Source organism: Xenopus laevis, chromosome 4L (assembly GCF_017654675.1).
Source record: "Xenopus laevis strain J_2021 chromosome 4L, Xenopus_laevis_v10.1, whole genome shotgun sequence".
Classification (NCBI taxonomy): domain Eukaryota; kingdom Metazoa; phylum Chordata; class Amphibia; order Anura; family Pipidae; genus Xenopus; species Xenopus laevis.
Genome location: NC_054377.1, coordinates 52,128,607 through 52,149,926, shown reverse-complemented (window position 1 = coordinate 52,149,926; position 21,320 = coordinate 52,128,607). Strand labels below are relative to the sequence as shown.

Genomic DNA, 21,320 nt, shown 5'->3' with positions numbered 1-21,320 from the left:
TAGCGAACCGCCGTTTTGGTGTTCGTGAACGCCGTTCGCGAACACCGGCAAAAAATGCGAACGGTTCGCGAACTTCGAACACCCGCAAAATCGTTCGATTCGAACGTTCGAAGGATTTTTCGTTCGATTCGAACGTTTGAAGGATTTTCATCGTTCGATCGAAGGATTTTCATTCGAATCGAACGGTCGAGGGATTTTAATCGTTCGAACGAATGGAAATCGTTCGAACGAATGGAAATCGTTAGATTTTAGCGGTCGAATGGTCGCGAACTCAAATTGCGAACGTTCCCAAACGTTCGCGAACATTAGGCGGACGCGAACGGTCGAAGTTCGCGCGAACAAGTTCGCAGGCGAACTGTTCGCTACATCCCTAGGCCCAGTAAAGCCATTCTGCCCTAGAGGGACCAGTACCTCTAGTGATAAGTTGGGAAGCAGGGACCATGTGAAAGAGGTCAGCTAGAGACAGGCTAATACCTTTCATAGTACTATCTAGGAGAGTAAGATAGCTAGGTTAAATAGCATGAGCAGCATGTGCTCCTACAAGGATTGTAGCAGGGAGTAGTTCCAGAGTGGATAGGGTGTCAGGCTTAATATTTATTCTCCCTGATTACTCCACTGTATAAGATCCAAACCACTTTTGCGGTATTTCTTCCTAGAGGTTTACCTACCTACCTTGACTATGTCCACATGGTGTTACACTGAGTTGTTTGATCAAACTGTCCTGGCATGTTACAGCTACTAATATATTGCCTCTGTGGATCTATATTTGTAAATAAAATGTTCCTTTTGTTGGCTGCAAGAACCTCCTGGTCATTCACAAAGCAGCGTAAGAGTTCCTAACCACCATTTTAGGTGCGAGAACCGATTTGGCGCACTTTCAGTAAAGGTGGTGCCAGACATGACGTGTCAGTTTCCATTTTGGATCACAAGCTGGACGGAGACAGATGCATGTGGCTGCTGCTCCTCTACTTCTACCCAGTACCAGCAATGATTACCCCCACAACGGTATTCCAGTGCAGGCCACCCAAACTTTACTCGTGCTAGGCATGTCAAACTACCCCAGCGGTTGTGGAGGATAGTGCCTGTGCCTTTACAGCCTGACCAGACCAGTGCTCCAACACCACCCAAGATGGCTAATAAAGGCTGGGATGGTTGGCCTGATCTGGCTGGGATGACTCCACTTTCATTCCGTGACCCACCACCGATCGATAATGGGTTGAAGTATGTGTGGAAAGGGAGTTTTGGAGAGAAAGTGGTGGAAGGGAACAAGATTACTGGGATCCTTTATTGGAGATAGTGCCCATGGAGTTAGATTCTTCTGTAACAGGAGAGGGGCACACTTTCTTTTAGTTCCCAATAAAGAGGTCTTACACTGTTAGGAAGTTTTCAAACACCACTACTTCTACCTCTTCATCACCGGAGATCACCATTTCCCTCTCTAAGCTGGTTTCCAATGATGTTCGATCATTGCCTGATGTGAGGGAAGGAACATACCCAAGCCATGGGAGGGGCCATGGCCAGCTTAAACCAGTGCCTGCCTCTGCTCCTTTCTCTCAAAGGGGGGTCTCAGGAAAAGAAAGTGACCGGGCAGGTACTGATATGGCTTCCAGAGGGTAAGATCCAGAACCTGCACTGTACCCTGAGCCACTCTCTTGACCAAGCTGTAGCCCATCACCTCAGAGGGTCTCCAGGCCTTCATAAGCCCAATTAAAGGACACCACCTTTCGGGTCTCCTGTACAGTTACTTAATAAATATTACAGGAGCTAAACCCTTAGTGCCTCTAACTCTTTGAGTGAGTCCTTAGAGAAGCTCAGGAATTCTCAGGAAGGCATCCCAGCATCATCGGGTCCTCATGAACATCACACAATATAAGGCGGAGGTACCACTGGGGGAACTCATTGATTTTTATTGTATGGGCCATCGTATTCTCCTGAGATAAATAATAATTTGGTGGGGTTTGTCAATGCACCTGCTGTTGGGCAGTTCCTCGCTCAAGCTGAAATGCTTCTCCTCTTGGAACAACTTTTTACATAATGCTTTAGTATCGTGCGCCGAAACCACCACTCACAGATGATTTTATAGGAATAATCCTCCTAACGCTGCCTCTTGACAGGGTCACTGTGGAAGACACTCATAGTGACCCAATGTCTTTAAACCTAAACAGACGTTCTCTATGCTTGAGCACTAACGGGCATGCTTTTCTTTCCAGGATCTTTGTAAATTATCCCTTTTTTCTTTAGACAAAGGAATTTGCATATTCCTCAAATGACTATACAGTAAGTAATGGTGCAACCTGGTGCTGATTATTTAGCCACATGGTGGTAGTACTGAGTTGAAAAGTAAGGTTTTTTTGTTGGAAGATGAATTTAGCTCCCTTAAACAATTTCAATTCGTGCATGTTATTAAAGCTCATACTGGAACCAAATACTGTCCACCATTATCATTGCTATCTCCATGATTATCATTGCTAAAAGTCACCATCTGTCTGTGCCATTATCTGACTCTGATGGGCAATGTTTTACAGTGTTTTATTGTGTCATAATCCCATGTAATAGGCATATCATACATGTGAAGACACATTACAGTGAACCAACTTTGAGGAAACCTTAAATGACAGACTGATATATAAGGAAACCATTGTTGATTTTTTCCACTTATACATTTACTTTTATTTTTGAACTAGTATTACCTTGCATACACTGAAATAGCACATAAGTTAGGGGCACGGTGGGACTTCTATACCAGAGGTTCCCAAACTTTGGGCTGACCCTAGAAAGTGAATTCTGCCTCAGGGATGGCAACCTGTATAGCAATGAGATTACATTTTGGGAATGAAGGTGCATAACTTGCAAATGGCACAACAAGAATTACTTTCCTGGAGTTCTGCAAAGCCAAGCCTGCATGCAGTCTTTCTAACAGCAATCTTTCCTTCCTTTCAAGGACAAAACCAGAAAGACTCTCACCACATAATTTCAAAACAGTTCTGCATGGGCTTGAACCATCTGTTGCAATGTCGTTAAAAGTTAAAAAAAATTGAGGTCCCAAAAAAAATTTAAGATTTTTTTTTTTAATTTAAAGAAAAAAAAAAAACATTGGTGGCAGGGGCCCCCTTACAAGTTATAAAAAAAATGTTAAAATTTTTTTTAAAAAAAAAACATTGGTGGCCAGGGCCCTTTACAAGTTACAAAAAAAATTGGGGCCCGAAATTTTTTTAAAAAAAATAATACATTGGTGGCCAGGGGATTAAAAAAAAACAAAACACAAACTGGTGTTCAGTAGAATTGATCTCAAGGCTTCAGGACTTCAACTTCGCCTCATTTCGTGACTTCTGGTCTTTTCACTGCTTCAGGACTTAAATTTCGGCTGTTTTCGTGACTCCGGGTCTTTTCGCCGCTTAGGGACTTTGGCTTCGGCTGTTCGGCTTTTAGGCACTTCCGCATTCGGCATCCTGAGAAATGGCCGCATGGCTCGGGCGCTCATTTAAAAAATGCAGCACTGCCGGCCCCCCCTTCAGGCCGTCTTTGCTTTTACAGTCTAAAGGACACGTCGGGTTACTTTCCTTTTATTTATGTAATGTGCAGCTGGATTCAGGATAATATGCAGAGAGAAAAGCACAAGCAAACTTTAGCACTAGTCCTCCCGGCAAAGTGGACAGAAAAGTCCCATGAGTCCCAGTATAACTCGATGTCGTTCCCCAAAAATCTTTATTAACCCCCACCAAATAATCGACCATAAGACTTTTTGGGTGAAAAGGCTGCAGCTTGTTTATTCCATAACCTAATTCAAAACTTTGATAAAATTATCCACCAACAAACCATCGTTATTATTATCAAAACAATGAGTAACAATTTGACATGTGTAAAATTACAAGCCGCTGAAGGCTGCATATGACATTTAAACATATCTTTGCGGTATTCCTGTTAACCTACCCGTTCTCCAGCCTAAGGCTAAGCCACCATCACTTGTTTTCCTACCTGTTGCCCCTAGGCCTAGCCCCGGGCCAACTCACCTTGGTAATACCACCCCTTTTGGCTACCCAGTAGGGGAGCCCCACTACACCAAGCTGCGACTTGGAACCCCCCACCTTCCTTGTCGGGCGGGCGGAAGGGAAAAACCTGTTGTTCCTTGTCCCTAAAAGGTAAGACTGGCTCTTCCCGCCTCTCTCACCCCTATTTAACAACTAAGTCCCTCCCCTTAAGCCTCACCTTCCTTTTCCTACAATCCCCAGAATGCCTAGCATTCCAGGCACCACCTTATTGTACTACTCGTCCCTCAGTCATGCCCCTCTCCGCTTCACCAGTCCCAGGGGCGCTCTATGGGCTTCTTAACTTGCCCCGGTCCCACATAATTGCATTATAGAAGTATGTTGTGTGCAGAGGACCAAATTTGCTGTACAGTGCTTTGCCGTCAAGGAGCGCTTTACAAATAAAAAAAATATACATACATAACAGTGCTACGGTTGTTAAAGAAAGCAGACAGATAGTATAGTGCTTGGTTAGCTTGCATGCATGCTTAATTGTGACAGTGACTAGAATTAGTTGTAGTGGTATTAGGAATTCTGAATCATCATAGTGTAGAAAATAAAACAAATAGATAATGATAAAACAGTAAAAATATTTTTTTTGCCTTTGCGGCCCTTTAAAACTCAACCTATAGGGTATTTCATACAAAGTGAAATTGCAGGAGGAAGACTTGGTTATTTGTATGCAATGTATACAAATCAGGAGAATGCTGTTTATGTGGTTGAAGACGCTCGAATAGGTTTTTGGCTGACTTGCTGGGGTTTCGTCCTGACAACTTTATACCATTGCTTTCAGTGATGAGTTTTCCCTCTGGGGGCTGCAGGTAAAATCACCTTGGCAGGACAAAAAATCTTGTTCTAGACTGATGAGCCCCAATATGTGAGAAACTGGTCAGTCCTTGGGAGCTGCTACATAAATCCTTCTGCTTTCAACTTGTGCAGTTAGCATGCAAGGTCTGCTGGGCTGTTCTATTGTGAAATATTTTATCTTCTTCTGTCCTGTCACAACTCCTCTTGTTGACACCAGAAAGAACAGGCAAGAAGGAGGGAGACTGCATTCCAGAACATACACAAGACGGCAAGAAAAGGAATAAAGCAGTACTTTTCCAGCAGTGTTTATGGAGATGGAAGGGGGGTGGGTAGGAAGGAGGTGGACATCTGGTAGAACAGACTTGACAAAGCACAGAGAACAGCAAACTGCCCATGAAAATAAAACCAAGTTCACTAACTAAGAAATGCTATCAAAAATTAAAATGAGTTAAATGTAAACAAGTTTAATGCTGAACTTCACCTTTCTAAAGAAATACTAACCATTGATTACATTTATAAAAACGTTGCATTTATTAAATGGAGGAGGGGCAAGAATCGCTCAGACTGTCAAGTAAAGGGCATGCTGGGAGGAGACTATGTGGTTTGAGTGTGAAGTTTGTAAGAGTCCCTCTCCAGTCTGCATATGTATTTGCAGGCGTCAGTAAGCAGAGGAAATGGGTACTTCCCCTCCAAGTTTCCTGTACTCACTTGCCGGTTAGATTGTGCTCACAGTCACCGTAAAAACTTGTAGAGCAGAACTGTGGGACAACCCGTCTGCTACCGGCATCTGTGTAGGGCAGGAACTAAACCAGTATTCCCACTGTGATGTGCCAGGGGAAGCAGTGAGGACTGATGGACAGAATGGATGACACAGAAAGCATTGCAGGGATCCTGCTGCCTGGGCACTTACACTCTCAGCAGTCCTTGCAGTATGCTCAGGATTTTCAGTTCAAGGAAGAGGATATTGTCATTGTTACTTATCCCAAATCAGGTACAGTACCATTTTCATCTGGATAGGAAATAAGCCTTTATATGGATGCAAAGGAAGGGAAGGGGATGCCCACATATATTTCTACATTTTTGTGAATGGAAACAATTTCACTTGGGGGAGAGTATTCAACTTGCTTCCCCAGATGATGCTATATTACAGTTTCCAGCATGAATGAATGTTGCTGGGGAGCCAAAGTTAAGAAACAGGACATCACACCATAGGCCAGATTCAAATCACTGAGAAAAAGGTTTATCGCATGAAAACTCATGGATGAGATTCTATTTGAGATTAGAGCAATTCAATTCAGAAAAACGTATCTCACTTATTATCACGTGAAATCTCTATTCGAGTCAATGGGGGAAAACTGGAACTGCATTTTGAGAAAAGTTTTTTCTCCTCGAATTGAATCTCGTCCATGAGTTTTCACGTAATAATCCATGAGATAACTTTTTCTCACTGAATTAAATCTGGCCCCTTGAGTGATGCTCGACCTATAGCTTGGAGCATTAAGGGGTTATGTAACAAAAGGCAGGGCCGGATTTGCAGCACAGGCGCCCCTAGGCCGCTAGTTCCTAGCGCCCGACCGAGGACGACTGCACGGTCCAAGCGCCCGCCACCCTAGCCCCTGGGCCTTTGTGGCCTCGCCACAAATCAGGCCTTGACAAAAGGGGCAAAGTTTACTACAGGTCTAGTCATCTATAGCAACCAAGCAACTATTAGCATTCAATGGTCACCTGTTTAACATCTCATTAGTTGCTATTGGTTTGTACATCAGGGTAAATGTTGTGCCTTTTATTACATACAGGGGATAGTGTAGTACTGTATTTCTGCTGATACTATATCTAATTATATACTGCTTCTGATGCAAATCCACTGATGGAGGTAATTACAGCTTTTAAGACATACTGTACATGTTGATGCAGGTAAGTACTTGTTTCTTCTGCTTCATACAGGCTGAAGGGTAATTTCATACTTCTCTGTAAGTAATGTATCCCACAAGCAGTATACACCCCAAAAATATATACTTCAAGTACTATGCATGGTCATGAACATATTTTAAAAAGGCAGACTATATAGAAAAAAAAATGCTTGGCACAAAAAGAAAAAAATATCTGCCTGACCCAGCTCCAGACATTTGTGGCTAAATCCAGTGGTGGAGTTGAAGGAGAGGGTGGGTGCCCTTATTTTATGTGATTAGTGCATGTTTCATTTGGCAAGAAGAGAACGGGCTATGCATGCCCCTCCTGCCTACTCCTGGGCTACTATAAGATAAGTGTAGTTCTGTGGCAATAAAATATATTTCAAGACAGAGAGCTGTAGGTACTACTCATGCCCATAATGCCACAGTTAGGGATGTAAAAGGGCACATCCACAACCCCTGCATCTACATCCCTGACTGGCCAATGTGGCAAGGGCCAAAATTCCTGGCATCTGGGGGACTTCCATTGGCAATAATATTTAAATCTTGTACAAATGATAAAAAAAAACAGTTCACCAGAGACCTATTAACCTCCCTTAGGGCGACCAGTATAACGAATCTATTTCTCTCAGTTTTAGTAGTCATTATGGAACCTGTAGTAAAACTCGTACCCCAACCCTTATCTCTCCTTTCTTCCTAAACCCACCCTCTTCCCCTACTGGTTTGACGAAAGAGCTAAACTGTAGCACACTATGTTGCCATTGTGCGCATTACTGAATCATATACTGTACATCTCAATGTCTAAATGCACACCAATGTTTAATTGGGACAGACAAAGTGACATTGTGCTACTTTTATTTGTACTGTGTTTTCAGTATTATGACTGTTTAACCTATCATTCTTTGAAAATCAATAAAACGTTCAAATGAAAAAAAAAAACAGTTCACAATGCTACATAAAGGGGTTGAGAGATGTAGGTGGTTACTGGGCACATACATGTTTGGGAGCAATAAGGGGGGGGGGTCTAGTACAGCAACATGTATAGCAACATGTATACATTTCACCACTTCCTAATGAATTCTATTTCTAATTATTATTAGTTAGCTGCGGTCTTGGTTATTGTCTGGGAAAAATGATGCTTTTATAATAGAATATTTTTTTTTAAATGTACTCTGCATTGCAAAACATTTGCACTCCTGAGATTGTTCTTAAATTCTAGGTCATGATACAATGTTAACGGTCAGAAATGTACATGGTCCTCATCGTAAGCAAATTGCCCTCATAACCAAGCTCAGCACCCTTTAAAACCCATAGAGCAACAATGCTCTACTGAGTAGTTCTATATCATTATGGAATGGTGCAAACCCATTGATCTGTTAGGAGGCCAGTGATATTGGTGTAAATTAATGGCAGATTGAAGCTCAACACCTTTGAACAAATCCTAGATACACATTTCTGCCTTTGCCACATAGGGCTGCTGAGTCTTTGATTCTATAGAACTGCACTATCTCATTTGTCAAATAGGAAGGCACATTATTTGGGGGTAAACATGTGACAGATTATACTGATGTTTTGTCAACAAAGTGTGGTTGTGGAATGCATCCTAAATGGCAAAATAAAATCTTAAATGACCCTTCTTGTTATTTAAACAGGCAGTTGATGCCCCTCTTCCCTCCCCCCTTTATTTTCTGTACCCCTAACCCTTTCAGAAAAACGATCAATAAAAACTACTAAAGTTTTCATTTCAGACCATTATACACGGACAAACGCCAGCTGCAGGTTGATACTTGTGGTAGTTCCAGTTCCGCCAGTTTTACAGAAAGACAAAAGAAGAATTATAATTAAAGCACTGAAATACAAATATTGTTAGGTGATTAATATGTGCCTTTAGCTCTCTTGTACTTTAAGTGTACTTTAAGTGTAACTTAAATAATAATAATAGTAATTCACAGATTGATCTTCTTTTTGGTGTTTATATAAAATGTTTTTTTTTCTATTTAATGCATTAATGCATCTATTTAATGAATTAATGTACTCCAGTTGAAACATTTTCTTTGGTCTTTGTTTTCCTCTCTTTGCTTGTAAAGCACTAATATATATAGTTGTGTGTCTTTCCCCTTTTTTGACCAGAATTTACATGGGATTTTTTTGTCACTGCCCACAATTTTTGGCACATTTACAAGGGTGCTTAGTAGGTAGGCATGTAGGTAGAATGTTCAAGCTGAAAGGTACTGTACTTTTTAGAATTCTCTTCTGTTCAGCTACAAAATAGAAAGGGATAAAACAATATGGAGTCCAATAGAAACAGCACAGTGTCTGTTCTGTTTAACCTCAATGCAACCTAGATATTCACTGCTAATTAATTAGACTCCTCTGTAGCACCTGAGTTTACCATCTATCTTGTACGGCACTATGTATATTGTATATACTGTTGCTCTGAGCAACATTGTGCAGAATTTGTTCTTAATCCAGATCATATTTGTACACACACCATTACACATTTGATGCCAGACATGCTTAAAAAAGTAGCCTAAAATGTTAAAAATAAACCATAGGTTTTGTTTCCTTGTTTCTTCCCAAAATAAGCACCAATCACGTTTCAAACTGTATAAAAAGTGTCTTTTCCAAAGGGCAAATAAACTAATTCTACAAGTCAACAAAGAAAGTCACCAGTAAAGACAAGCCACCTATAAGGCGGGGACTGAAATGTCACACAAAGCATATACCTATTCTGTTATCTACCATTGGTCCAGACCCTTTTTCCCCCACCGACACTTCTCTCCTCCACCCCCTGGAAAAGTGGCTGGCCGGGTTGCTTTGGGTGCCCGTCCAGATTGGTCCGGGCCTGAGCTCGGCCTTGTCCTTACTACACTAATGGGTGTGCTCTTGCACTGAAGGACAGGACCAGGGCTGGATTTACATTGTGGGTGCCCCTAGGCCCACTGCTATTCGTCACCCCTAGGCCCACTGCCATTCGTCGCCCCTGTCCCCTCTCCTTCATTCGTGCACATGTGGAAATTTCATTGGGAATTGGCACATTTTAAAAACTTATCTCCTGTTCATCCCCAGTGCTTCCAAATAATTTGCTGTGGTTGGGCAGCATGCAGCCCCCTAAAATACTGCTGCCCTAGGCCAGGCCTTTGTGGTCTTTCCACAAATCCAGGCCTGGACAGGACAGATGCGACTGAATAGGGGGCAGGTGAAGGGATGCCCAGGGGACACCCCTGTCTGCCTCTCTTGGATTCTGCTTTGACTAACACAGTCATAGCTGTATCCAAATACTGTGCTACAGGTCTCTGTCCTCAGCATGCAAAGTGCAAAAACATGGCAGCATGTAGCTTTTTATTGCACTTTGCACACTGCATTCAGCTTTGCAAATGAGACCAATGGTGTTTGTTGCAAACACCTGTCTATGTAATGGTATGGTGTAATTACATTGTCAAATGTTACAGATGCTACAAATTAAGTAAGCCCAAGTGCTATGGCACACTGCAATTTCCAGCTGAAATTGTCATCTTCATACAGGTGCTGCTGGCACATTTAGCGATTACCACTTATTAATGCTCACTGAAGAATTTCCAAGACATTTGCATGACCTGTAGGTGCATCAGTAGGGTCAGAGTGATTACCATGTAAAGAGACAAATTTGAGGTTTTTTTCTCCCACAAATCTGGAATGGGGTGGCAGCAAAATCCCAAAATTGGTGTTATGCGACTTAGCTCTAGCGACTTTCTGTGGTAGTTTGGGATCAATACATACTTGTGCCAAAGACTTTACATGACTTATTGTGGTTATTTCTGTGTTTCCTCATCTGCTTCCTTTCTACAAATGTTCCTTGTTCCCTGTGATGCCTAACACACTAGCTATGCTGAAATAAATCAAATGATAAAGCCTGGTCTATTTTTAGTGGTGTGTAATGCAGTGACACAATATGCCCCCTTAAAGCCCTTGCAGTAACATACCAGAGAGATGATCTAAGCAAGGCAGTGGAGTAATGTAATAAAAGGTGCAAAGATTGCTACTTGTCTAGCCACCTATAGCAACCAATCATCAGGAAGCATTTACTGGTCAACATTAGTTATTCGTTTCACGTCGCCGAAAAATTTGTGAAACTGCAAAAAATATTTTTTTACTCAAAATGCATTAAAGTCAATGCGACTTTTTTGTCCAAGTGCATTAAAGTCAATGAGCGTTTTTTCTTCTGGAGATTTTTTTGTCCAAATGCATGTTCTTTTTCTTATGGGCATTTTTTCAGAATGGCGAAATTCGGAATTTCATCGTGAATCCATGGCTGGCGATTAAATTCGCTCATCACTAGACAACATAGCTTCTCACGTTCTATTGTGCTGATCTATAGCAAATGCTCTGGGCTTCTGTTAGTCACCTGACTGTAGAAACACTGTATATGCAAACAAAGTTCACAGTACATGGCTAATTAGTAATTAATTCAGATTCACTTACATGACAGTACATAAGAGGGTCACTGACTCTCGCAGCCAAAAAACTATTCCTCTATGAGGCTACAATTTTATTGTTACTTTATATTACTTATATTTCTATTGGGTCCTCTCTTATTCATGTTCCAGTTGAAACCACTGCCTGGTTGCTAGGGTAAATTGGACCATAACAACTAGAAAGCTAAATTCCGAACTGAGAACTCCAGAACAAAAAGGTATTTAGAAGAGGGACTAATTGATACCAGAACTGGTCCTTCCCAGAAGCATTTGAGCTGCTTCAGCTACCAGCCCAGGCTCCATTGTTCATAAAACTATGTGGGATAAATTTCTCCTCATCAAATTGGCAGGACATACACTCATTCAAATCATTCATGTGCAGCAAAGCCTTGTAATGCCCTAGAGGTCAGGTTCTCCAGTGGGCCCCTAGTCCGACTCACATTACAGAAACAGATAAAAGGCAACAAAAACATAATTGTCATAAGCAGACAGATACATTTATTTATATTTTATTGTGACGCTTACTGTAGCATTTACTTTTCTATGTTTTTAGGCACCACCTGGATGCAGGAGATTTTGACTTTGATTTACAGTAGAGGGGATGATGACATAGCTACAACTGTCCCTAACTGGAGGCGTGCACCCTGGCTTGAGCATATATACTTTAAAGATGTTATTATAGAAGGGAATGGCCCCAGAATCATCACAACCCACCTTCCCAGTGACGTGCTGGCACCTGCACTGCAAAAGTCTAAAGCAAAAGTAAGTTCCCAGATCGAAAGTTCAGTCATGCAAACTTATCAACTCCAAAGATGGAGTTACCCAGTTTTGGACCCCATCCCCTAGACTGCAGTCCCGATTATTTATTATGTTGCTTTCTACAACCCATGACAGAGCTGCTAAGGTTATAGAAGGTACTTTCCAGCAAGGGGGTGTTTCTCTTACAATCTGTACTGTGTTCCCAGCTGCTCTTACAGCAGCTCCTTGGTTTTCCAGAACTAACCTGAGCCAAACAGAAGCTGGAACTTTAAAATCATGTGACATTAGATCACATTCCATGAGAAGGTGGCAATTTTATTATTTAACGTGCTATAGTTTTTCCCTGCCAAACAGAATTTGGAAGTGGCTTTAGACTACATGAGAACAGAACTGCATTTTAATTTTTGTAATTGTAATTTACTAACTGTATTTTTTTACTGGGATCTTGCCAATGTGCACATGCATATTAGAGTTTGGATTCTTGGAGGATTAACTATTTGACTCAATACAAAAAAAGTGCATTCAGTGCATCCTTAGTTGTCCACCTTAAATGTTAGTCACATCAAAAAAGCTCTATCACAACCTTGGGCCTCCCCATTCTAAAAAAATTCTATTTGCATTCCCATGTAATTGGCAGTCTTGGTGCTTGCTGCCATCTAGTGACATTATATGCATACTAAAATACACTTTGCTTGAATAGAACTTGAATGATTGACATGAAAGTGAAAAAATGTACACTGATAATGATATCCTTTAAGTTAAAATGCTTTCTTGTTGCTGGGATCTATGATCCCCAACAACTAAACAAAACATTTTAAATGTCAGGCTGTAGAGAAGCAAAACATGAAAGAAAAACAGTAGATCAAACTACAACTGACAAAGAATATCACAGTCAATAATATACTAAAAGATCATTTTCTGTTGATCTGTCCTTTTAAATCACAGACTAGTTAAAGGGTCAGATCTCAATATATTATATATGATCTTACCATGGAAGCAATGGTATAACTAGCAAGGACCAGGCCCTCTCACTGGAAGACTTTGGGGTACCCAGCGCACAGTTCTCTTCACACAACCACCACCCCACCTAGATGCCTGCTCACTCGTTTGCTGCATAACGACATGGGGAGTGGGACTACCATACAGCAGACCCCATGTCATTTAACCATACTTCCTTTACACCAAATAAGTGGGATTCCAAATAGCACTTCAGTGATTAAATATCTCAGTCCAATGGACCTAAAGGCTGGTCTCAAGCTAACTGGCCTTCAGATTGGGCCCCCAGATACTGCTCCACAAAGATTGGGAACCTCTGGGTTTTAGGTTTAGGATTCATCCAAAATAAAACTTGCAAAATTCAGCAAAAAAACATTTGGAATTTTCCCTACTCTTTTACTTGTGACATGGGGGCAAAATTCACTAACCTGCGGAAATTCACCAGCGCCGGCTTCGCTCACATCGTAACACTTCACCAGGTGTAGATTCACCAGGACAACGCTAATTCACTAAAATCCGAAGTTGCGTCCAGGGCGCCGAACTCTGGCGAGGTTGCGCTAGTGTTACTGCTCCAAGCGAATCAAAGTTGCGCTAGCGTTGGCTAATTTGCATACGGCGGAAGTTAAAGTTGAATGGACGTATTTGTTGCAGCAAATACATTACACTACACAAGCCCAGGAAACCTTAATAAAATAAAATAAAGTTGTTTTATTGCCCTACACATGAGCCCAGTGTATAGTTTATATGCCTTATGTTAGGAAATGTATGGGGGAGCCCAGGTACCCAAAAAAATTTTACAGACTTTTGCAGCCCATCACCCTGAAAAAGTAAAAGATGCCAGCGTTTTTTCGGACTTAGAAAATTTTTCATCTATAAATTGAAGAAGCGCTATACATACCATTGCACTTCACCTGGTCTGAGCTGGCGAAGGCAAGTCTGGCGGAACAGGTAATGTTCAGTAAAAAGTGCATCTTAGTGAATTTGCGAAGTAATGCTCTTTCATCAGAGCAAATCATCGCCTGGCACTAGAGTCTATCTCCTTTGCTGGAGAAGTTACGCCTGCGCCCGTTAGTAAATCGGCGAAGTCCCGAAATGACGTCACGCTGGCGAATTTTTGTTAATGTTAGTCGTTAATTTCCCCCATGGTTTGTATATGGCACTACACTTTTCTACAAATATTAAGCAAGTAGGTTTGAAGAGCTGGAAAGAGAAAGCCATAAATAAAATGTTTTAATTTTTTACTTTATAGCATTCTGAATGGGTACTTCATTAATACACCAAAATGTGATTAACTGGTATGCTAGAGAGTTAAATGGTCTTTGAGGATTTATTAGTGATTGTAATACATTCATTCTCCAACCTTTGTTCTCTGCTTTCATTCAGGTTATTTATGTTGCAAGGAATCCCAAAGATGTGGCTGTTTCCTACTACTACTTTCACAAGATGGCCAGGTTCTTACCAAACCCTCAACCCTTTCCAGAATTCCTGGAGAAGTTTCTAGAAGGAAAAGGTTAGAGATACGAATGTTAGTGTAGTACTAAGGCTGAAAACATAATCACTGGCACAAGTTTCTCCTGGTCTTTCTGTATATGCTTTTTTGTTACATCAGAAATGGTTAGACTATTTGTGTTTCTTAAAGCTCACTACGAGCAAGTGGTGTGCAAGTTTTCCCCAATCCCATGGACCTCGGGGGTTGGGTGAGTTCATGACATAACCTGTGGGTTTGAGTCACAGGAAAGCTAAGGGATTTGGGCTGGGGTGGGTACAAGGAACCATGGGTAGGCAGATAGGGCACATGCCTAGGGCAAAACTGTGCATGGGGGGCAAGGGCATTGATATACTGTTTTGCGTACCCCTAGTCTGGGTTAGGTGAGGTGAGTGGCCCGGTTGCTCATGGAACCTGGAACCTGACCAGCTTGGCCCCGCACTGGGTATGCCCAAAGTGGCTTTTTCCCCAGACCAGATCTATTTTACTGAGCTATTTTATTTAATAATTAGAGGTTTACCATTTCTTCAAAAGTTTTTACATTGAAAACTTTCATGTTTTTGTGCAGCTGTGATTTTGCTTTTTGCAGCACATTTGAGTTATTATTACTATAAATAATATAAATAACAGCCTATGCTTCAGCACTATACAACTAAGGTTTTGACATAGTTTGGGAGTCTTTCTGGTAGATTTGGTATTCAGCTGAATTCTAAAATTGGGGATTTTGTACATTCCAAAAAGTAGACAGAACAATGTAACAGGGAAACTGAGTTGAGATGGAGAATGCAACATATTTATGGGCTTCTTTGTTTCTAACAAGATTTTGCAATGGTTTCTTGTTAGAAACTCCCATGTGTACATGGGAGTTTCTAGAGTTTCATATTTGTATGCATACAATTTACTATATAATGTATAACTATATAGGTATAACAGTATATTAACTATATAGGGTCAGGTAGACTTTAGTGGTATTTAAAGTAGCTGCTTTTCTCTTACATTTGCCCACAGTATATTATGGTTCTTGGTTTGAGCATGTGAAAGACTGGCACAGCGTCAGCCAGACCCTGGATTTCTTCTACATAACATATGAAGACATGCAGAAGGTATGGCGTTATTTATGTCAATTATGTCTTTGCTGTAACATATATTGTATTTTTTTGCCCTTAACATGAATGCCCTTCTGATTTCTTTGCATGCACTCTCTATTAAAGCGATACTGTGATGGGAAAATTTTTTTTTTCCAAAATGAATCAGTTAATAGTGCTGCTCCAGCAGAATTCTGCACTGAAATCCATTTCTCAACAGATTTTTTTATATTCAATTTGGAAATCTGACATGGGGCTAGATATATTGTCAATTTCCCAGCTGCCCCAAGTCATGTGATTTGTGCTCTGATAAACTTCAATCACTCTTTACTGCTGTACTGCAAGTTGGAGTGATATCACCCCCTCCCCCAGCAGCCAAACAAAAGAACAATGGGAAGGTAACCAGATAGCAGCTCCCTAACACAAGATAACAGCTGCCTGGTAGATCTAAGAACAACACTCAATAGTAATAACCCATGTCCCACTGAGACACACTCAGTTACATTGAGAAGGAAAAACAGCAGCCTGCCAGAAAGCATTTCTCTCCTAAAGTGCAGGCACAAGTCACATGACCAGGGGCAGCTGGGAAATTGACAAAATGTCTAGCCCCATGTCAGATTTTGAATATTGAATATAAAAAAATCTGTTTGCTCTTTTGAGAAATGGATTTCAGTGCCGAATTCTGCTGGAGCAGCACTATTAACTGGTTCATTTTTGAAATTTTTTTTTTCCCATTACAGTATCCCTTTAAACACATATGGTATTTGAAGATGGATCCTAATACTTCCTATCACTCTGGGAACTCATATGCCACTTAAGTGGTGTCATTCCCTCAAGCATATCAAAAAGAATGCATAATGTTCTAAGATATTTATTATTAATAATGAACCATTACACACACATGAGTAAAAGTCTATACTCCAGTGCCTTTCAACCTACATAGTCCATAATTGTACAGATCCAACAGTGGAAAGGCAATCCTGGCCAACCTGTTTTTCTGTGTATTCATTTCATCCCATAAATACTTTAGGAAAGAAAAAATTATTTTCCTCAACAATAACAGTTTTTCCCAACGTCATGAAGCTATTATAATTTGATACTGTAATTAGTCTTAAAAAGTAGGCCATGTATTTATCCTGCAGCACTCCTTGCTGGACATTTTAAAAGCTTTACCAAACATTTTTTTGTTGGATATTCAATGGTGAATATAAGTCTCTGCTTCACTACCAATTTTATTTTCGTCTTTATCTAGGACTTGAGAAGATCCATAAAGAAGATATGTCAATTCCTGGAAACTCCCATGTACTCCAAGGAAGTGGACAAGGTGGAGCAGCACAGCAATTTTGCTGTTATGAGTCAAAATTCCATGGTGAATTACACCCTTATTCCATGTGAGATCATGGACCACACTCAGAGCAAGTTTATGAGAAAAGGTACTGTAGATTAAATATTGCACAAAGCTTGACTACAATTTATATCAATAATTATATTTCATTTTAATGTAGTTTAGGGTATTTTGTTGCTTGACAATCCCTAACATTCACTGTGGAACAAATTTATAACATTGGAATAAAATTCATTCATTAATTGCAGTTGCAGTGATACAGTCTAACCAAAATCAATTGACTGCCTGTATTGTTGTGAGATACCCTCAGTGTAAGCCTTGTTATCCAAAATGCATGGGACCTGGCGTTTTCCAGATAAGGGGTCTTTCTGTAGTTTGAATCTCCATACCTTAAGTCTACTAAAAAATAATTTAAAAATGAATGAAACCCAATAGGGTTGTTTTGCCTCCAAAAAGGATACATTATATTTTAGTTTGGCTAAGGTACTATGGGGTCCGTTTACTAAAGTGCGGTAAATCTGACTTTAAGTTTCCGTATGTTATCGCTGAGAATATTTTTACGCCAGAATATTCGCAGCGACTAAGTTTACTAAACAGCGATACGCTCAGAAGTCATTGCGATCACTACGTTAAGGAACCAGTTTACGTTAGCGGTAATTTTAGCGAGTTGCGAATTTTCTGGCAAAAAATTAAGTTTTTGCGAATATTAATGCTATAAAATTGTCTTGTTTTATGGCGGTTATTATGGCAATTTTTACTGTGACATTTATGGCCAGAAATGCATCTTCAAAACTCATAAACTTTATTGACTGATGATTATACCATCCAACAACATTACCAGAGTAACACCAATCAAACATGTATGGATCATATAAACCCTTCTGCCAATAGAATCATAGGAACAAGAAATGATACCAGTCAATCTCTTTGCTTCATAGAAATGCACAGTTTAATGTAGCCAATCACAATGAAACCAAAAAAGTGTAGAGGCTGACGAATCCTTGGACTGTGATGCCCGCTGCCAATAATATGACTCTGAGCTGAAACTGCTGCTGTTGCAACAGATAGAAGCAGAAGCCAAAACATCCTGTCAGCAATAGCTACAGATCTGTCTCCTGTCAGCAAAGAATGATGGGTAAAAAAAAACAGTATTATAGGATATTTCCTGCCCCTTGAGAATTTTCTGGCGGAAAAAATACTTTTACACCACTACATAGGTGGCGGAAAAGTTTGCGAATATTCTGGCGTTAATTTTGTCTTTAGCACATTTCGCTGTTTAGTAAACCATGCGTTAATGTGTACGTAGCGTTATTTTCAGCGAATGCGATAACTGGCGAACAATTATTCTTGCTCAAGAAAATTCGCAAATTTATATTTACCGCAGGTTAGTAAACTGGCGATAACATATTTGGCGAAAATTCTGTCTATATATTGTGCGAATATTTTTAACGCACAACGGACCCCTAAGTTCTTATTAGAGGGAAAAATGAAATAACTTTTATTAAAATGGAGTCTATGGAAGATGGGCTTTTAGGATAACAGGTTGCCAGATAATAGATCACATACCTGTATACTCAGCCTTACTGCATAACTATCAGTATTGATATTAATCTGGTCTGTTTCTGTGGACACTGAGAATTTATTTAACTTATACTCATATCCAATATGGAAGGGCTGTTCATTTTCCTTTGTATCCTACAAATATTAGGAATACAGGCATATTTTTGAATATATTTTGTTCCATTTCATGGGTTGTATGACAGGGAGAATCCCAAAAGAGCAGATCACAGATGGGGCATTTTGACAAGGACACCAGGAAAGGTGCTGGTCATTGCTGAGCTGTTCAGGGAGGGAAGAATAAGTTGTTGACAACTGTACTAATTAAGAAGCATTCAGTGTCGCATGGGAACAGATCCTAGGCAGAAATATCTGAGTTTGGTTTGTCTGTGTGGGGCGGGAAGGAAAGCAGTGGAACATAGATCATAGATATGGGGAAAGGAGGGTAGCAGATTACAAAATAAGAAACAAGCAGCCATATGTAATAAAAGGCACTATGATAGGCCAGGTATAGCAACCCATTTCAACCACTATGATTTTTGCTCTTTTAACAGGCAATATATAATTGTTTTTACTGATTGGTTACTATGGATTACTACTACACTGCGGCAAAGTTAGTCTCATTTCTTACATAACCCTATATATTCATTCCCGAGAGAGAGATAACAGATGTATCTGACATGGATACTTTATAAATGAGGTTTAGTATTTTAATCTCCACCATGTTATAGTTCACAAACATGATATATAAATACCATATAATGTATATACTAAAGACTGTTTTGTGAAAACTTTACTGTAATATTGTCTGTGTTCCAGGTGTCGTGGGAGACTGGCAACAACATTTCACTGAAGAGCAGAACAAAATGTTTGATAAGGTTTTTCAAGAAAAAATGTCAGACTGTGATCTACAGTTTATTTGGACCTTAAAATGAATCCTAACAATGCATATTTCCAGAACTCTGTAATTGCACTTGGTATTAGGGTTGCCACTCGGCCGGTATTTTACCGGCCTAGCCGGTAAAACACCTGCCAAGGCCGGAATTACAAATTTACCGGCAATATAGCTGCCGGTAAATTTGTAATACCCTTCAAAAAGACCCCTCGGCCTGCCCCCAATCCACTTTAGCTTAGCTTTTGTCCTCCCTCTTCGGGTCTCACGTTGTTGCCCCCCCCTTTTTGCATCACGGCTCCACCCTTTTTGTTCCCGCCCCCACCAGCCGGTAACAAATAAAAGGTGGCAACCCTACTTGGTATATTGATTTGGCCACAAGATTTGCAAGGGTTTGCGGTACAAATGGGCAAGTGGACGAATTTTGTGTGTTGGTTACATGCATTTTATTTTTATAATAAAAAAAGCCATGACATAAGAATTGCCTTATATCATAATGTGAAATTATATACATTTTGACATATAGATAAAAAATAATAATGAAAGGAACATGCAAATTAATTTCCTTTTGTATCACAGCTGATATGACCACAAGTTCCATTCAGAATCCCTTGAGCAACACTCCTTAATAAGGTGGGAAATGTATAAATATACCCAGAGCCAATTCAGCACACATGAACTGACACAGAAACTTGTAATCATAGAAGAAAAGAACAAGTAATCAGCCCTCCTTCGAGATAGAAATATGAAAAAACATATGCATGAAAGGGGATATATGTATCACAGTAAAGGTTTTGTAATGCATGCCCCATAGCAGCAGGGAGTATGGAAGAGTTTTGGAGCAACCACAAGAACAAGTTGCCTTCCATTTTTGCAGCTATCATTGTGGATGGATATTGAGTCATTTACTGCTGAACAATAATTGTGGCACTGAAAATGGCAAATTTCTTTATAAACCTGCATTGCTTGCACCTTATTAGTTGTGGTGCATGGGATTTTTATCATTTTGATTTCTCTATCACCTTTTTCTAACTGCACCAATTTTAAACTATATTATTTCTCTTTGGTTTTTGATATTGCTACTGGCTGTGCTGTTCCTTGCTCTGCGCTTATATTGACTGTAACGTGTGTATCAGGAAAATAACATTGTCCACGCTACTTTGTAGGGGTTGATGTTAATGATAATGGATTCTCTGTAAAATGCTGGTGACATGTCAATTATTGGAATAAAAGATTAAATACAGATTAGGATGAAGGATATTAATACTCTTTATAATACTCTTTATAATAATATCCTTCATCCTTATCTGTTTTTAATCTCACCTGCCATTTAAACCCTGTTGCCCAAATTACAAATATTATATAGGTCATACTACAGATGACCACCTTGCTTTGATCTAATTGTTTTAACTATGTGCTTTCTGCCCAAACTGAGATCAGATAATTAGAGGTTACTTAACATTACAACTTTTAAAAAAACAATCCAAATATGCATATATTTTCCAGGCAGAAGAAACATGAAACAGAAATTCAGTGTAAGTCATTCCAGTTATAGGCAAAGATAAAAACAGCAAACATCCCCTGAATCATATCTGCATCCTGCTTTTAAAGGCATTAAGATAATCTGACCCACATTGCATATTTTTGAAAGTTCCCATGGGGAAGATTCCATTATGTCACTGAAGCAGTGAAGCAGCATGGTTTTCCTCTCTTTTTAAGTGGGTAGCACATCCTACCTCTTTGCATGCATGAGAGCGGATCTTATTAATGTGTTTATACCGGGTGTAAAAGCCCCCTCATAGTTCCAAGAAAAAACATTATTCAACACCACTAGTGAAGGATGACACCACTGTAAATGTGGCCATGTACATACCAATAAAATCATATGATGGCTAGCCTGAAGATCCCAACTGATATCTATGTACTATGGATATCAGCATCTGGGCAGGTTTGAAAAATACATCTCTATATATTTATAACTGTATTTATATAGCTCTACTACAC

At 40.0% G+C, this 21,320-nt stretch overlaps 2 protein-coding genes across 2 annotated transcripts in view; one reads left to right on the top strand and one right to left on the bottom strand.

Annotated features, from left to right (window-relative positions):
• LOC108704827 (dipeptidase 1-like) overlaps nt 1-21,320 on the bottom strand; it is an 80,367-nt gene that overhangs the window by 26,461 nt on the left and 32,586 nt on the right. The window lies entirely within an intron of this gene.
• sult5a1.L (sulfotransferase family 5A, member 1 L homeolog) lies at nt 5,574-19,794 on the top strand. Its single transcript, NM_001096878.1, is given in 6 exon segments — nt 5,574-5,823; nt 11,750-11,958; nt 14,335-14,461; nt 15,446-15,540; nt 16,775-16,955; nt 19,244-19,794. Coding segments are annotated over 6 exon segments (867 nt in total). The 5' UTR covers nt 5,574-5,684; the 3' UTR covers nt 19,360-19,794.